The 18006-nt window shown below is 43.8% G+C and overlaps 2 protein-coding genes and 1 long non-coding RNA gene across 3 annotated transcripts; all 3 read left to right on the forward strand.

Moving 5' to 3' along the window:
- LOC109230523 lies at positions 482 to 1461 on the forward strand. Its single transcript, XR_002068655.1, has 3 exons — positions 482 to 698; positions 778 to 847; positions 1206 to 1461. It is a non-coding gene; the product is annotated as an uncharacterized LOC109230523 (long non-coding RNA).
- Positions 3160 to 6793, forward strand: LOC109230128. The gene is made up of 6 exons (XM_019395656.1): positions 3160 to 4564; positions 4648 to 5192; positions 5310 to 5666; positions 5715 to 5838; positions 6067 to 6369; positions 6480 to 6793. Exons 1-6 carry the CDS (start codon positions 3160 to 3162, stop codon positions 6791 to 6793), a joined length of 3048 nt encoding a protein of 1015 aa, XP_019251201.1.
- Positions 6884 to 13228, forward strand: LOC109230129. The gene is made up of 5 exons (XM_019395657.1): positions 6884 to 7108; positions 7196 to 7508; positions 10306 to 10493; positions 12276 to 12343; positions 13012 to 13228. The coding sequence occupies exons 1-5, from the start codon at positions 6884 to 6886 to the stop codon at positions 13226 to 13228; spliced, it is 1011 nt and encodes a 336-aa protein (XP_019251202.1).

Consider the following 18006-nt stretch of genomic DNA (forward strand, 5'->3'; position numbering starts at 1 on the left):
GGACTTTAACACGACCAAGGATTTACATTCGAGGACGAATATTTCTAAGTGGTGGAGAATGTAAAGCCCCGTGAACTTTTGTAATTAATTGGGGTAAATTTTGAGCTTAAGGGTGTAATTTAATTAAACCCAAGCTACATGAATTATTTGAGTAGAACAAACTTATTGAGATACTAGGAAATAATTATTTTATCAAAGAATGAGTGTTGGATTCATAGTAATTAAAAAGCTCATTAAAAGCTCTTGAAAGGAAAATATTCACAAAAATGAATATTTGGATGAATGTTTGAGTTTTGGAGTGAATGTGCTGGATACACATTGTGGGACCCAAGGAGTTAATTATTAAATACCATGAAATTTAATAATACACAAATGAACAAAAGGTGTAGTGGTGGCAAATGATTGAGAAAAGATTAAATAAATAAATAAATTCAATGGAATGAGATGGGCATAGTGGCTAAACAAATGAGATGAGGCAAAAGCCCATCACGTAAGCAGTGAACTGCTCTGAAGGCGTCCAACCTCGCGTCCAAATTTGCTGAATGAGAAGGACGCGCGCGATGGAGATGCGACGCATCCTTTACGGCTTCAATCTGCTGAATGGCTTTACGGGCAAGGGTCGTTCTATTATTTGGGAGTTGGTTCTTAAGACTTAAGAGATAGAGAAGGGAGTTCTCTACCATTAATACTTCTTCAAGGTAAGAATTTAATGTCCTTCTTGGTAGATTTGGTCCATTAAATACACCTCTTAACTTTTCAACTACATGGAAATTCTAGATTGTTGACAAAAATCTCAAGAACACTTCAAGAACCTAAATCTTGAATTCTTCTAGGGTTTGACAAAAAGGTAATCCCTTCACTCCAAACTTATACATTATATTCCATGGATGTAGAAAAGTATGTTTATGAAGATCGATTTGTATTTAGGCCTCTATTCATGAAACCCTAGAAGAATGGGTTGGTAGGGATGATGAATAGTGTTGGGTCTTGTTCAAACGATGTTATTTTGAGCTTTCAATGGAAGGACTAGATCCCATGACATGTTTAATGACGGATTTTGAGCTAAAGTTCAAGGATTTACCTTCAAATGATGAAATGAGGATTTTTGTAAACTTATGAAATTAGACTTAAAGTGTTGGACACTTAGTTGGGTTAGTTGGTATTGTTGTGACGCGTTATTGAATTATGTGAGTTCGTATATGTAGATTGTGACTCGTCGGCATTATTTGATCATTTGGGGTAAGGTTGGAAGCAATTTGAGGTACGTTGAAACTTATTACCTTCGGAGCTTTTCTCCAAACTCATATCGAATCACGATTAAATTGAGCTTCTAAATGTGAGTCCTATCCTGTGGGGACGAGCGAGATGGGATTGTACCATTTCTTGTATCATAAAATATTTGAGTGCTATGAATATTATTTTCTTGAAATGTTATTCAAATTTTGAAACTAGACAAATGAGAATAGCGCTTGTAATATTTTTTTTTTACACAAATACAAGAGTTGTGAAATATTTTGGCTTTAACTATTTTCAAATAGTTGATTTGGCTATGAATAGCTTCATTGATAAATGTAAAGATTTTGGGAGTTACATAAGTTCACCGAGATTGACCTTGGATATTTTTCCTCATTAGGTCATGAAACTACACGTGCCAGTGTAGGCGTAGAACCTATCTTACGGTTGGGGACCACGACAGAGTACTTCCCATTAGGGGGTACTATTGTGATACTTTATTAGCATGGCTGAGTCGATTAGTGCGGCACCACGATGAGACGACCTGGGCAAGTAGGGTATATGATACTTGCCGCTAGGTATATAACCTAGTTGACCTTTCCTTATGCCAGTGATGGTATAGTGCTCCCGGTAAATGAAAAAAATAATAATAATATAATTTTGTAAAGATCAACGCTAAAGGAAGACATTGAAATATGTTCTATCTTATTATTTTATTTTATTTTATTTTCTAAATTGTTAATTGATATAAATGCTTCCTTCTTATATCAACTGTTATTGCATATCTTACAACTCCTTAAGGCTTGTCCTATATTTTTGTTGGGGGAACGGTTCATGATTCGTACTAGGCATGTGGAGCTTAGGCATTTCGGCCACAATTTCATTTCTGTTTTCAAGGACCGGACCTGAGCAGCTTGGACCGCGTGGATAGGGCAACTCTCTTTTTCCTGTTGATACTTTCGGTGAGACTCCACCCTCGCACCCGTGGAGGACTTTATTATATTATCATTCTTTTGGAGTCACCGGGTTATGCCTTGGTTGACTATGTCATTCCGTGTCATAGAGATTCCATAGACAATAGTAGTATTCATTTTGGGTTGTAATCCTATGGTTACTCATATGGCATGCATGAATGAAGCTTTCTTCTACCTTTTTGAAGTTTTCTTTCGAAGTAAAATAGTTGCTTAAAGATATTTTTCTTTATGATTTGGGTTATATCTTAAGATAATTGTATTTGAAGAGGCTTTCATATCCCCTATTAGGCATATAAATGAGTATTAATTTATGGGATGGTTCACTCGGGTCGGGTAGAGTACCGGGTGCCGGTCACTTGGTTTTAGGGCGTGAAAAACTTGGTATCAGAGCCCTAGGTTCTAATTCGAGTCCTAGGAAGTCTATGGAATCTTGTCTGATAGGGTTCTCCTTATGGGTGTTTAGTGCACCACACATATATCGAGAAGACTATATTAACATTATAAGAACACTTCACTCTTTATTCTTATTCTAGAATCGTGCAATAGAGCTAAGAAATATTTCCTAACTTGTACGCTATATCGATTGGCAGAAGATGGTGAACACGCATGGGAGTAATATGAATCGGGAAGCTGCTCCTATACCTGATGCGGCTTCGGGAGGGGTACCCGCTAGACCTAGGGGTCGACCCCCAAGAGCTGCAAGAGCACGAACCGTGCCAGTTCCAATGGCTCCAAGGATGGTCCAGGAGCTCGGGGATGAAGTTGATGGGGCACCTGCTCCACCTCCAGAACCAAATCACTTGGAAAAGACCCTCAATGATATTAGAACGGCTATGAATACTTTTGCTGATCTCATGGCTATGTAGACTCAACAGAACCTTCAAATGGGTATCCAGGCGCTCAAACAAGGAGGGATGAGAGCGCCATTGGTTGAGGACATGGGCAGTTAGCCATGAAATTTGTGAGACTTGAGCCGCCAGTTTTCACTGGTACAGATCCTATTGCCGACCCTCAGGACTTTTTGGAGGAATTTGAGAAAGCTACCACTTTGCTGGGAGTTAAAGACTATCGGGTGGTTCGATTGGCAGCCTACCAGTTGAAAGACATTGCTGACCTCTGGTTCAAAGGGATAGAGAAAAGTAGACCGGAGGATGCACCTCCAATGATTTGGGCAGAGTTTAAGAAGATCTTCATTAAGAAGTGGTTACCAGCGGGAGTGAGGGCTTCCCTTGCAATATTATTTGAGACCTTAAAGCAAGATACCATGACAGTCCTAGAGTATAGCATCAAATTTGAGAAATTATCTCGTTATGCTCCCCACCTCATCCCCACCGAGGATGAGAAGATTGACCGTTTTGCTCGTGGCTTGATTCCGGGCATTAGAAAAGATACCGCTAGTGGGAGAAGGAATACTACCTTTACTGACTTCGTGGATCTAGAAATGGATCTCGAAAAGATTCATCAGGAGGAGAGGGCCAACAGGGAGCAAAACAAAAAGGCCCGTACTTTTGGCACTTTCAGTGCAGTGCCTAGTTCAAGCAAGGGGCAGAGCAGCAGAGGGTCATCTGGTTCACCACAGTCTAGGGTGCAGACAGCTTTCAGTAGTCCTCCAGTGGCATACAGTTCCGGACATGGAGACCAGTCTAAGACCGTTCAGAGTGACCACCGTACTGCACATCAGGCTCACAATAGTGTGGGTTCTCATCAGCGTCAGTCTAGTGTTACAAGGGGACCTCGTGGTCCGTTCTATGGTTGCGGGTTGATGGGTCATATCAGAAAGTTTTGCTTGAAGAGCTCATCCAACACCTTCTACGACTACTACTCGGTTGCACCACCCCCACCTAGGGGTAATGGAGCCCATAGTGGGCGCAATGCAGGAAAGGTACCGCAGATAGCTGCCACTTCTCAGGGGACTCATCCACGTTTCTATGCCATGCCTAATCACCCTATTGTAGAGGCTTCAGATGCAGTCATCACAGGTATACTTACTGTTTGTACTCTAGATGCGTATGCTCTTATGGATCCCGGTTCTACTTTTTCCTATGTTACTCCGTACTGTGCTTTGGATTTTGGGATAGAGCAAGAACAAATACTTGAACCGTTTTCTGTGTCGACTCCGGTGGGAGATTCTCTTATTGCCTCCCTCATCTATAGGGGTTGTGTGATTATAATTCAAGATCGAGAGACTACGGCAGATCTCATTGAGCTAGAAATGGTTGACTTTGATGTGATCATGGGAATGGATTGGTTATACAAGTGCTATGCTATTCTTGATTGTCGTGCTAAAGTGGTTAAGTTTGAGTTTCCTAATGAGTCAGTTCGTGAGTGGAAGGGCAATGTTGCTAAGCCTCGAATAAGTTTATTTCATACCTTAAGGCGAATAAGTTGATTACGAAGGGATGTCTTTATCATTTAGTCAGAGTCACTGACACAACTGCAGAGGTAGCAAGCATTCAGTCTGTGCCAATTGTTAATGAGTTTCCTGATATTTTTCCGGATGAGCTTCTGGGTATCCCACCAGATCGGGTCATCGACTTTGGGATAGATGTGGTGCCAGATACTCAGCCGATATCTATTCCCCCATACCGAATGGCTCCAGTCGAGTTAAGGGAATTGAAGGAGCAATTGAAAGATTTACTGGATAAAGGGTTTATTAGACCTAGCGTATCTCTTTGGGGTGCACCAGTGTTGTTTGTGAAAAAGAAAGATGGTTCTTTGAGGATATGTATTGACTACAGGCAACTTAACAAAGTGACCATCAAGAATAGGTACCCACTACCTCGGATAGACGACTTGTTTGACGAGTTGCAAGGGGCGAAGTTCTTCTCGAAGATTGATTTAAGGTCGGGGTATCATCAGTTGAAAATTCGAGAGAAGGATATTCCCAAAACGGCCTTTCGGACCGGCTACGGGCATTATGAATTTTTGGTGATGTCATTTGGGCTAACAAATACACCCGCAGCCTCTATGGATCTAATGAATCGGGTTTTCAAACCATTTCTTGACAGATTCGTGATCATTTTCATTGATGACATATTAGTCTATTCGCGAAGTCAAGAGGAGCACGCCAATCATTTGAGAATAGTGTTGCAAACGCTTTAGGAGAATGAATTATATGCCAAATTCTCTAAGTGTCAATTTTGGCTCGAATCCGTGGCATTCTTGGGTCATGTGGTATCACGCGAAGGTATTAAGGTTGATCCTCAAAAGATTGAAGCAGTTAAGAGTTGGCCTAGACCAACTACACCGACAGAGATTCATAGTTTCTTGGGATTAGCGGGCTACTATCGGCGGTTTGTTGAAGGATTTTCTACTCTTGCATCTCCGTTAACCAAGTTGACACTGAAAGCAGCAAAGTTTCAGTGGTCGGATGCTTGTGAGAGAAGTTTTCAAGAGTTGAAAGCTAGATTGACTATGGCGCCGGTGTTGGCGTTGCCAACAAGTTTGGGTGACTTTGTGGTGTACTCTGATGCCTCCAGAATTGGGTTAGGGTGTGTCTTGATGTAGAAAGGTAAGGTTATCGCTTATGCTTCGAGGCAGTTGAAGACCCATGAGAAGAACTATCCGACCCATGACTTGGAATTTGCCGCAGTTGTTTTTGCTTTGAAAATCTGGCGGCATTACTTGTACGGTGAGCACCGTGAAGTATACACCGACCATAAAAGCTTGCAATATATATTCAAATAGAGGGAATTAAACTTAAGGCAAAGGAGAGGGTTAGAGCTTTTGAAGGATTATGATTTAAGCATTCATTACCATCCGGGAAAGGCGAATGTGGTAGCCGACGCACGAAGCCGAAAATGAGGAGGTACCTTGGCATATTTACCGATAAATAAAGAGCTTGTCACCTGTGCCATAGCACGTTCCTCTCTTATTGAGCGTGTCAAGGCTAAGCAATATGAAGATCCAAATTTAGTGAAAATTCGAAATGGTGTACAATCTAAGGATATCCTTGCATTTTCTCTTGATGTGCTTGGGGTGTTGAAGATGAACGGTCGCTTGTGCGTGCCAGATGTCGATGGGATTCGTCATGAGATTATGGCTGAGGCACACAGTTCAAGATATTCCATACATCCAGGGTCCACAAAAATGTACAAAGACTTGCAGGAGATCTATTGGTGGAATCGAATGAAGGAAAATGTTTCAGACTTCGTGGCTAGATGTTTAAATTGCAGCAAGTAAAGGCTGAGCATCAGAGACCTGGAGGATTGGCTCAGAATATTGAGATTCCACTTTAGAAGTGGGTGATGATTAATATGGACTTTGTTGTAGGTTTGCCTCGCACTCGCTTGAAGCATGACTATATTTGGGTGATTGTAGACCGACTTACAAAGTCGGCGCATTTCATACCGCTAAAGAAGACTGACACGGCACCACAGTATGCTAAGTTGTACTTGAAAGAAATTGTCAGACTTCACGGTATTCTAGTTTCCATTATATCTGATAGAGGGGCCCAGTTTACTGCTCATTTTTGGCAGTCCTTTCAAGAAGGATTGGGTACAAGTGTCAATTTGAGTACCGCTTTTCATCCACACACTAACGGGCAGGCTGAAAGGACTATTCAGACGCTTGAGGACATGTTGTGAGCTTGTGTCCTTGATTTTGGTGGGAATTGGGATGAACACTTACCTCTGATTGAATTTGCCTACAACAATAGCTATCAAGCTAGTATCCAGATGGCTCCGTATGTTTCTTTGTACGGACGACGTTGTAGATCACCTATTGGATGGTTTGAGCCGACTAAGGTAGGACTACTTGGTCCCGATCTTGTACATGATGCCTTGGAGAAGGTGGATTTGATCCAACAACGGCTTCAGACTGCTCAGAGTCGACAAAAAAGCTATACAAATGTACGTCGACATAAGTTGGAGATTAAAGAGCGTGATCAAGTGTTCTTGAAAGTATCTCCTATGAAGGGCGTTATGAGATTTGGGAAGAAGGGCAAGCTAAATCCTAGATTCATTGGTCCATATCGAATCTTGAAAAAGATTGGTGAAGTAGCATACAAGCTAGAGTTGCTTGCATCGATGACCTTAATTCATCCTGTTTTTCATGTGTCGATGCTACGGGAGTATATGCCCGATCCTGCTCACATCATCTCACTAGAGGTAGTAGAGATAAATGACAGCTTATCTTATGAAGAAGAGCCGGTTGAGATTCTTGATAGGCAAGTTCGTAGATGGAGAACTAAAGACATAGCTTCAGTTAAAGTGTTATGGCGTAATCATGACGTCGAGGAGGCTACTTGGGAGGCTGAGGAGGATATGAAAATCCGATACCCTCACTTATTCGCGACTTCAGGTATGGCTACTTTTTTTTTTTTTTTGAAATTTCGAGTTTAGAGTTATCGTAATTTACTTCCATGGGATAAGTGATTGATTGGTTCATCTATAGTACATGGTTGTTAGGCTTGCCCTATAGTAATAAATTTTAGTGTGGTAATGCCGGGAGAGGCTATGTAATGGCAGCTAGAGATATATGAGGCCATGAAGGCATTTATTTATGTAGTTATCATGAGTAGAGCCATGTAGGGCCTTTTACATTGTACTCTTGCGGCTCGCTGTGAGGTTAAATTTTTTTTGGATAGGCCTATAAATAAAGAAAACTCTGGCAGAATTTTTTTAGAAACTCGGAGAGTTAGTCAAATTTCAAAGCTTTAAGAATTGGGAAGTAGGGAAAGTCTTGGAGATGCTTGGAGATCATACTTTTTGGACTTTAACACGACCAAGGATTTACATTCGAGGACGAATGTTTCTAAGTGGGGGAGAATGTAAAGCCCCGTGAACTTTTGTAATTAATTGGGGTAAATTTTGAGCTTAAGGGTGTAATTTAATTAAACCCAAGCTACATGAATTATTTGAGTAGAACAAACTTATTTAGATACTAGGAAATAATTATTTTATCAAAAAATTAGTGTTGGATTAATAGTAATTAAAAAGCTTATTAAAAGCTCTTGAAAGGAAAATATTCACAAAAATGAATATTTGGATGAATGTTTGAGTTTTGGAGTGAATGGGCTGGATACACATTGTGCGACCCAAGGAGTTTATTATTAAATACCATGAAATTGAATAATACAAAAATGAACAAAAGTTGTAGTGGTGGCAAATGATTGAGAAAAGATTAAATAAATAAATAAATTCAAAGGAATGAGATGGGCATAGTGGCTAAACAAATGAGATGAGGCAAAAGCCCATCACGTAAGCAGTGAACTGCACTGAAGGCGTCCAACCTCGCGTCCAAATTTGCTGAATGAGAAGGACGCGCGCGATGGAGATGCGACGCATTTCTTTACGGCTTCAATCTGCTGAATGTCTTTAAAGGCTATTACGGGCAAGGGTCGTTCTATTATTTGGGAGTTGGTTCTTAAAGACTTAAGAGATAGAGAAGGGAGTTCTTTACCATTAATACTTCTTCAAGGTATGAATTTAATGTCCTTCTTGGTAGATTTTGTCCATTAAATACACCTCTTAACTCTTCAACTACATGGAAATTCTAGATTGTTGAAGAAAATCTCAAGAACTCTTCAAGAACCCAAATCTTGAATTCTCCTAGGGTTTGACAAAAAGGTAATCCCTTCACTCTAAACTTATACATTATACTCCATGGATATAGAAGAGTATGTTTATGAAGATCGATTCGTATTTAGGCTTCTATTCATGAAACCCTAGAAGAATGGGTTGGTAGGGATGATGAATAGTGTTGGGTCTTGTTCAAACGATGTTATTTTGAGCTGTCAATGGAAGGACTAGATCCCATGACATGTTTAATGACGGATTGTGAGTTAAAGTTCAAGGATTTACCTTCAAATGATGAAATGGGGATTTTTGCTAAACTTATGAAATTAGACTAAAAGTGTTGGGCACTTAGTTGGGTTAGTTGGTATTATTGTGACACGTTATTGAATTATGTGAGTTCGTATATGTAGATTGTGACTCGTCGGCATTATTGGATCATTTGGGGTAAGGTTGGAAGCAATTTGAGGTGCGTTGAAACTTATTACCTTCGGAGCTTTTCTCCAAACTCATATCGAACACACGATTAAATTGAGCTTCTAAATGTGAGTCCTATCCTGTGGGGACGAGCGAGTTGGGATTGTACCATTTCTTGTATCATAAAATATTTGAGTGCTTTGAATATTATTTTCTTGAAATGTTATTCAAATTTTGAAACTAAACAAATCAGAATAGGACTTGTAATATTTTTTTTTACACAAATACATGAGTTGTGAAATATTTCAGATTTAACTATTTTCAAATAGTTGATTTGGCTATGAATATCTTCATTGATAAATGTAAAGGTTTTGGGCGTTACTTAAGTTCAACGAGATTGACCTTGGATATTTTTCCTCATTAGGTCATGAAACTACACGTGCCGGTGTAGGCGTAGAACCTACCTTACTGTGACGACCCGGCCGGTCGTCTCATGAGTTACCACTTCGTTTTCCCCATTTCTGATTTTATTTGCTTTGTTCATGTGTGTTTTGAGGTATCGGGTTAGTCGGATTGAATTTGGAATGATTTTGAATAGGTTTGAGACACTTAGTCTCTTTTAAGAAGGCTTAAGTTGGAAAAGTCAACCGGATGTTGACTTATGTGTTAGAGGGCTCGGATGTGAGTTCCGATGGTTCGGTTAGCTTCGGGAGGTGATTTGTGACTTAGGAGTGTGATCGGAGTGGGTATTGGAGGTTCGGAGTAGAATTAGGCTTGAATTGGCGAAATTGATATTTTGGCGATTTCCGGTTGGTAGGTGAGATTTTGATCCGGGGGTCGGAATGGAATTTCGGGAGTTGCAGTAGCTTTGTTGTGTCATTTGGGAGGTGTGTGCAAAATTTTAGGTCATTCGGACGTGGTTGGTTGGGTTTTTGATCGAAAGCGTATTTCGGAAAAAATTTCGAAACTTAGGCTTGAATCCGATGTGTTTTGAGTAATTTGATATTGCTTGAGGTGTTTTGATGATTGGAACAAGTTCGAATAAGGTTTTAGGATGTGTTGGTGCTTTTGGTTGAGGTCCCGGGGGCCTCGGGTGAGTTTCGGGTGGTCAATCGGACCATTTTGGAGTTTGAGAAGTTGCAGATTTTGAAGTTCAGCTGTTGCAGAGATTTATACCGTCGCATTCGCGAGTGGGCATTGCGTTCGCGTAGAAGGATTTGAGGAAGGCCGGAATTTATGCATTCGCATTTGCGAGAGGGGCTTCGCGTTCGCGGAGGGATTGGGTAGTTGGTCGCCGCGTACGCGAGATGGACCTCGCGTTCGCATAGAGGAATTGGGTCAGCTGCGATTTGAGGTCAAGTGTTCATCGCGCTCGCGGAAGGGTAAGCGCGTTCACGAAGAGTGATCTGAGCAAGGCATCGCGTTCACGTTGGTCGTGTCGCGTTCGCATAGAGGAAAAGTGGTCAACATAAGTTTGTGCTTCGCGAACGCGAGGGTTTGACCGCGTTCGCGAAGAAGGGGGAGTCAGACCTGGGCAGAATGTTTTAAGTCATATCAGTTGCGATTTTGGGTCATTTTTCTTCCATAGACGGTCATTTTGGGAGCTTTTTGAAGGAGATTAAAGAGGGATTCAAGGAGAAACGTTTGGAGGTAAGAATTTCGGACCTAAAACTCGATCCTATTGTGGAATCCACCCAGAAATTCATGGAAACTTGAAGAGAAAATTGAAGAACTAGGGCTTGGAATTTTGGATCTTTGATTTGGGATTTGAGGGGTCATTTGGACTCCAATTTTGGTGTTCTTTATATGAATAGACTCGTGGGGAGATAAGGAATCCGCTGATGTGAAAATTTCTGAGTTTCGAGAAGTGAGCCCGGGGCTCGGGTTTTGCTAATTTTGGGATTTTTGATATTTTTCGATTTTTTCGCTTGGGATTTGTTCCCTTAGCATATTGTCACGTATTCGCTCTAATTCTGTCTAGATTCGACGCGAGTGGAGGCCGATTCGAGAGGCAAAGGCGTCGCGGAATAGTATTTTCACCGGTTTGAGGTAAGTAACCAATGTAAATTTGGAACTGAGGGTATAAACCCCGGTATTTGACTTGATTTGATAAATGCGGTGATGCACATGCTAGGTGACGAGCGTGTGGGCGTGCACCAGTAGGGGATTGTGACTTGGTCCGCCCCGTAGCGACTATTGAGCTGCGTATTTTATTTGGAAATGTTATATTAATCTGGATTCTGGATCCTTATACTGTATTATGGGCTTTATGCCATGTTTGGGGCCTTGTACTGATCTGTAGAAACCCTTTGGGGCATCTTAACTATTTTCCTCACTTTACTTGTTAAAAGCATAGCCTCAGTCTTGTTTCTACTTATTAAATGTTTAAAACTGGTTTTATCATTCTACTCCTACTGTGAGGAGTGTTTAGGCTAAGTTCCCTAATTTCTGTTGTGATGCCCGAGAGGCTGTGAGGCTAATGGCTGATGAGAGGTTGAGAACCTTATGGTGAGGATATTATATATCTATATTATGGATCGGGCTGCACGCCGCAGCGATACCTACAGGGATCGGGCTGCATGCCGCAGTGATATATATGTATATATATATATATATATATATATATATATATATATATATATATATATATATAGGATCGGGCTGCACGCCGCAGCGATATGACGCTTGGGCTGTAGGAGCCCCTCCGGAGTCTGCACATCCCCAGTGAGCGTAGTCGACTATAAATACATGGATCGGGCTGCACGCTGCAGCGGTTATTATGATTTCTATTATTATGAGTTAATACTGAGCCGGGTGCTGATAAAGAGTATTGTGTGACTAGAGTTGAGTAACATGTGACTGAGAGGCTGCCCGAGGGGCTATATTTCGAGTGACTTCTTGCCCAAGGGGCCCTGTGATGATATTTCTACTGTTTTCACTCTTTTTATAAATAAGCCTCTGTTGACATATTGTCAAGTAATTGATTTCAAGCGTTAAACTGAAAATGATGAATTTATGACAGAACTGATTTTAGAATATATGTTTTGAACTGCTCGTCACTGCTTTCAGTCCATTATTTATTTTAGTTACTTACTGGGTTGGAGTACTCACTTTACTCCCTGCACCTTGTGTGCAGATACATGTGCTCGAGAGGCCGAGTGAGAGCTTTCAACTGCTTTTCCAGCACTTGCGGGGGATTTTGAGGTAGCTGCATGGCGTCCGCGGCTCCGATTTCTCCCTTCTATCCTATTTCTTTTCCGCATTTCTAGACTATCTATGTAGTAGGTTGTTTAGACTTGTAGTAGAGGCTCTAGACTCGTGACACCAGATCAGTGTGGGTTGTGTAGTTTCTATGTCTTGTTGATTTCCGCATATGTTTTCTGTTGTTTTAAACACTTATTATGATAATTGGTATTTAAACCGTGTTAGCAAATGACTTATTAAATGAATATGGGTTGTGGTTTGATAGTTGGTCCAGCTTGCCTAGTAATGGGATAGGCGTCATCACGACCGGTATTTGGGGTCGTGACAAGTTGGTATCAGAGTCTAGGTTACATAGGTCTCGCGAGTCATGACCCGGTTTAGTAGAGTCTCGCAGATCGGTACGGAGACGTCTGTATTTATCCTCGAGAGGCTGCAGAACCTTTAGGAAACTTCACACTCTTGAAATTCTTATCGTGCGAGTTTGTTGATCCGAGTACTAAACTTCTGTTGTTCTATTCTCTCACAAATGGTGAGGACACGCGCTACTGGACAGGGTGGACGACCACCAGTGCCACCAGCTACGGCCACCAGAGGCCGAGGACGCGGTCGTGGTTGCGGTAGGGGCAGAGCAGCGGGGGCAGCACTTGCAGATCCACCCGCTGCCCCAGTTCAGGACCAGGCCCCGTTGTGGACGCTGCAGCAGCACCAGTTCAGGCACCAGCTGTGCCTATTGTGATCCCATGCCTTCAGGAGGCTCTAGCTCAGATATTTTCGGTGTGTACCGGTTTGGCTCAGGTGGTCTCAGCTTCTACGGCCGCAACTACTTCACAGACTGGGGGAGGTATTCAGACCCCTGTTGCTCGCACACCTGATCAGGTTGCTTAGGGACTCCAGACACCAGGGGCACCTCCAGCCCAGCCGGTTGCACCAGCTCAAGAGTTTGTAGTACGAGTGATGCCGGATGATGAGCAGCGTCGACTTGAGAGGTTTGGTAGACTCCAGCCTCTGACATTCAGCGGTGCAAAGGGCGAGGATGCCCAGGGATTTTTGGATAAGTGCCAGAGGATGCTTCGTACAGCAGGGATTCTAGAGACCAGTGGCGTGGCATTTACCACCTCTCAGTTTTCCGGGGCCGCCTTCACTTGGTGGGAGGCGTATGAGAGGCGTAGGCCTGCTGGAGCAGCGCCCTTTACATGGCAGCAGTTCTCTGTTCTCTTTCTAGAGAAGTATGTACCACAGTCACGACGAGAGGAGCTGTGTAGGCAGTTTGAGCAGGTGTGTCGGGGGGAGATGACGGTGACGAAGTGTGAGATGCGATTCTCTGAGTTAGCCCGACATGCAGTTTGGTTGGTTCCAAACGATCGAGAGAGAATCAGGAGGTTTGTTGATGGCCTCACATATCAGCTCCGTATTCTCATGGCCGGAGAGAGAGTGACGGGTGCTACCTTCGAGGAGGTTGTGGATATTGCTAGGGAGATGGAGTCTGTCCGTCGCCAGGAGCGAGAGAAGAGGGAGGCCAAGAGGCCTCGAGGATCTGGCAGCTACAGTGGTGCTCCTTCGAGGAGCCAATTTCAGCACGGCAGTGGCCGACAGTTCCGACATGGACAGTCTGATCGCTCAGGTTATCGTGGAGCTTCATCAGGTCATGGTTCCCACAGTTCGCACCAGGGCCATTCATCACTTAGCGCCCTTCCAGCTCAGAGCTCATCCCGTGCTCCATCTCTTCAGGGCTCTTCTATGCCGAGTTCATCTGCTGGTCACTTCGGTGCGAGGGGTTCCCTTCTGTCCCCATCTCCAGCATCGGGGAGTTGCTATGAGTGCGGGGAGTTTGGACATATGAGGAGGCAGTGTCCCCACCGTGTTGCTAGTTCATCCTAGCTGTGGGTCCAGTTATCAGCTTCAGCTCCAGTTTCTCCACCACCACCCACCCAGCCAGCTAGGGATGGGGATCAGTCAGCCAGGGGTCGCCCCAGAGGGGGAGGTCGATCAGGGGGCGGTCAGGCCCATTTTTATGCTATGCCAGGCAGATCCGATGCCATTGCCTCCGATGCTGTCATTTCAGGTATTATTTCAGTCTGCCACAGAGATGCCTCTATATTATTTGATCCCAGTTCCACCTATTCTTATGTGTCATCATACTTTGCTCGCTATTTGGGTACTCCTCGTGAGTTTCTTGCCTTACCTGTTCATGTATCTACCTCGGTGGGCGACACTGTTGTTGTAGACCGTGTGTACCGGTCGTGCGTAGCGATTATTGGGGGTCTGGAGACCCGAGTTGATCTTTTATTATTGAGCATGGTGGATTTCGATGTCATTCTAGGCATGGATTGGCTATCTCCGTGCCGTGCTATTCTAGACTGTCATGCTAAGACAGTCACTTTAGCTATGCCGGGTGTGCCACGGATCGAGTGGCGTGGTGTGACTGATCACGTTCCTAGTAGAGTGATTTATTTCTTGAAGGCCCAGCGTATGGTTGGGAAGGGTTGTCTTTCGTATCTTGCCTTTGTGAGGGATGTTGGAGCTAAGACTCCCAGTATTGATTCTGTCCCAGTTGTGAGGGATTTCCCTAATGTATTTCTTGCAGACCTGCCGGGCATGCCACCGGACAGGGATATTGATTTTGGTATCGACCTGGTGCAGGGCACTCAGCCCATTTCTATTCCGCCGTATCGTATGGCACCAGCGGAGCTGAAGGAGTTAAAGGAGCAGCTTCAGGAACTCCTAGATAAGGGATTCATTCGGCCTAGTGTGTCACCTTGGGGTGCGCCGGTTCTGTTTGTGAAGAAGAAGGATGGCACGATGAGAATGTGCATTGATTATAGGCAATTGAACAAAGTAACAGTTAAGAACAAGTATCCCTTGACTCACATTGATGATTTATTCGACCAGCTTCAGGGAGCGAGGGTATTCCAAGATTGATCTCCGTTCGGGTTATCACCAGCTAAAGATCAGGGATTTGAATATTCTTAAGACAGCCTTCAGGGCCAGATATGGTCACTATGAGTTCCTGGTTATGTCTTTATGACTGACTAATTCCCCAACAGCGTTCATGCATCTGATGAACAGTGTGTTCCGGCCTTATCTTGATTCATTTGTCATAGTTTTCATTGATGATATCCTGGTATATTCGCGTAGTCAGGAGGAGCACGCAGAGCAATTGAGGGTTGTGTTGTAGAGGTTGAGGGAGGAGAAGATTTACGCAAAGTTCTCCAAGTGTGAGTTTTGGCTCAGTTCAGTGGCATTCTTGGGATACATGGTGTCCAGTGAGGGTATTCAGGTCGATCCAAAGAAGATAGAGGCGGTTCAGAGTTGGCCCAGACCGTCCTCAGCCACAGAGATTCGTAGTTTTCTTGGTCTGGAAGGCTATTATCGCCGATTTGTTCAGGGATTCTCATCTATCGCGTCGCCCTTGACCAAGTTGACTCAGAAGGGTGCTTCATTTGTATGGTCGGACGAGTGTGAGGAGAGCTTTCAGAAGCTCAAGACAGCTTTGACCACAGCTCCAGTGTTGGTTTTGCCATCAGTTTTAGGTTCATATACCGTGTATTGTGATGCTTCGAGAGTAGGGATTGGTTGTGTATTGATGCAGGAGGGTAGAGTTATTGCATATGCTTCTCATCAGTTGAAGCCCCATGAGAAGAACTACCCCGTTCATGATTTAGAGTTGGCTGCCATAGTTCACGCATTGAAGATTTGGAGGCATTACTTGTATGGCGTGTCTTGTAAGGTATTCACTGATCATCGCAGTCTTCAGCATCTGTTCAAGCAAAAGGATCTTAATTTGAGACAGCGGAGATGGTTGGAGTTACTTAAGGATTATGACATCACTATATTGTACCATCCGGGGAAGGCCAACGTGGTGGCCGATGCTTTGAGCCGAAAGGCAGTGAGTATGGGGAGTTTGGCATATATTCTAGTTGGGGAGAGACCTCTTGCAGTTGATGTTCGGGCCTTGGCCAATCGGTTTGTGAGGTTGGATATTTCTGAGCCCAGTCGGGTATTGGCCTGTGTGGTATCTCGGTCTTCCTTATATGAGCGCATCAGAGAGCGCCAGTACGATAATCCCCATTTGCTCGTCCTTAGAGATAGAGTTCAGCATGATGATGCCAGAGATGTGACCATTGGAGATGATGGGTGTTGAGGATACAGGGCCGGATTTGTGTGCCCAATGTGGATGGGCTGCAGGAGTTGATTCTGGAGGAGGCACATAGCTCGCGGTATTCTATTCATCCAGGAGCCGCGAAGATGTATCAGGATTAGACAGCACTACTGGTGGCGGAGAACGAAGAAAGATATTGTGGGATTTGTAGCTCGGTGTCTCAATTGTCAGCAGGTGAAATATGAGCATCAGAGACCGGGTGGCTTGCTTCAGCAGATGGTTATTCCTGAGTGGAAGTGGGAGAGGATCACTATGGATTTTGTAGTTGGACTCCCTCGGACTTTGAAGAAGTTCGATGCTATTTGGGTGATTGTGGATAGGCTGACCAAGTCCGCGCACTTCATTCTTATCTGTACTACTCATTCTTCAGAGCAGCTGGCAGAGATATATATTCAGGAGATTGTTCGGTTGCATGGTGTCCCAATGTCCATCATTTCAGATCGGGGCACTCAGTTTATTTCCCAGTTTTGGAAGTCTGTTCAGCGAGAGTTGGGTACTCAGGTGCAGTTGAGCACAAGCTTTTCACCCTCAGACGGACGGGCAGTCCGAGCGCACCATTCAGATATTGGAGGATATGCTACGCGCCTGTGTTATTGATTTCGGAGGGTCATGGGATCAGTTTCTACCGCTTGCAGAGTTTGCTTACAACAACAGCTACCAATCGAGTATCCAGATGGCTCCATATGAGGCTTTGTACGGGAGGCGGTGTAGATCTCCGGTGGGTTGGTTTGAGCCCGGTGAGGCTAGGCTATTGGGGACAGATTTGGTTCAGTATGCCTTAGATAAAGTGAAGGTGATTTAGGAGAGACTTCGTACAGCGCAGTCAAGGCAAAAGAGTTATGCTGACAGGAAGGTTCGAGATGTGTCTTACATGGTTGGTGAGAAGGTCTTGTTGAAGATTTTGCCCACGAAGGGTGTTATGAGATTCAGAAAGAAAGGGACGTTGAGTCCGCGGTTCATTGGGCCTTTTGAGGTACTTCGGAGGATTGGGGAGGTGGCTTATGAGCTTGCTTTGCCACCCAGCTTGTCGAGTGTGCATCCGGTTTTCCATGTTTCTATGCTCCGAAAGTATATTGGAGATCCGTCTCAGGTTCTGGATTTCAGCGCGGTTCAGTTGGAGGATGATTTGACTTATGATGTGGAGCCAGCAGCCATTTTGGAGCGTCAGGTTCAGAAGTTGAGGTCAAAAGATATAGCTTCAGTGAAAGTGCAGTGGAGAGGTCGGCCCGTGGAGGAGGCTACCTGGGAGGCCGAGCGGGAGATGCGGAGCAGAAATCCTCACCCGTTTGAGGCTTCAGGTATGTTTCTGGACTCGTTCGAGGACGAACGTTTATTTAAGTTGGGGAGGATGTGACAACCCGGCCGGTCGTCTCATGAGTTACCGGTCTGTTTCCCCCATTTCTGCTTCTATTTGCTTTGTTCATCTGTGTTTTGAGGTATCGCGTTAGTCGGATTGAATCCGGAATGATTTTGATAAGGTTTGAGACACTTAGTCTCTTTTAAG

This window comes from Nicotiana attenuata, chromosome 7 (assembly GCF_001879085.1).
Source record: "Nicotiana attenuata strain UT chromosome 7, NIATTr2, whole genome shotgun sequence".
Lineage (NCBI taxonomy): Eukaryota > Viridiplantae > Streptophyta > Magnoliopsida > Solanales > Solanaceae > Nicotiana > Nicotiana attenuata.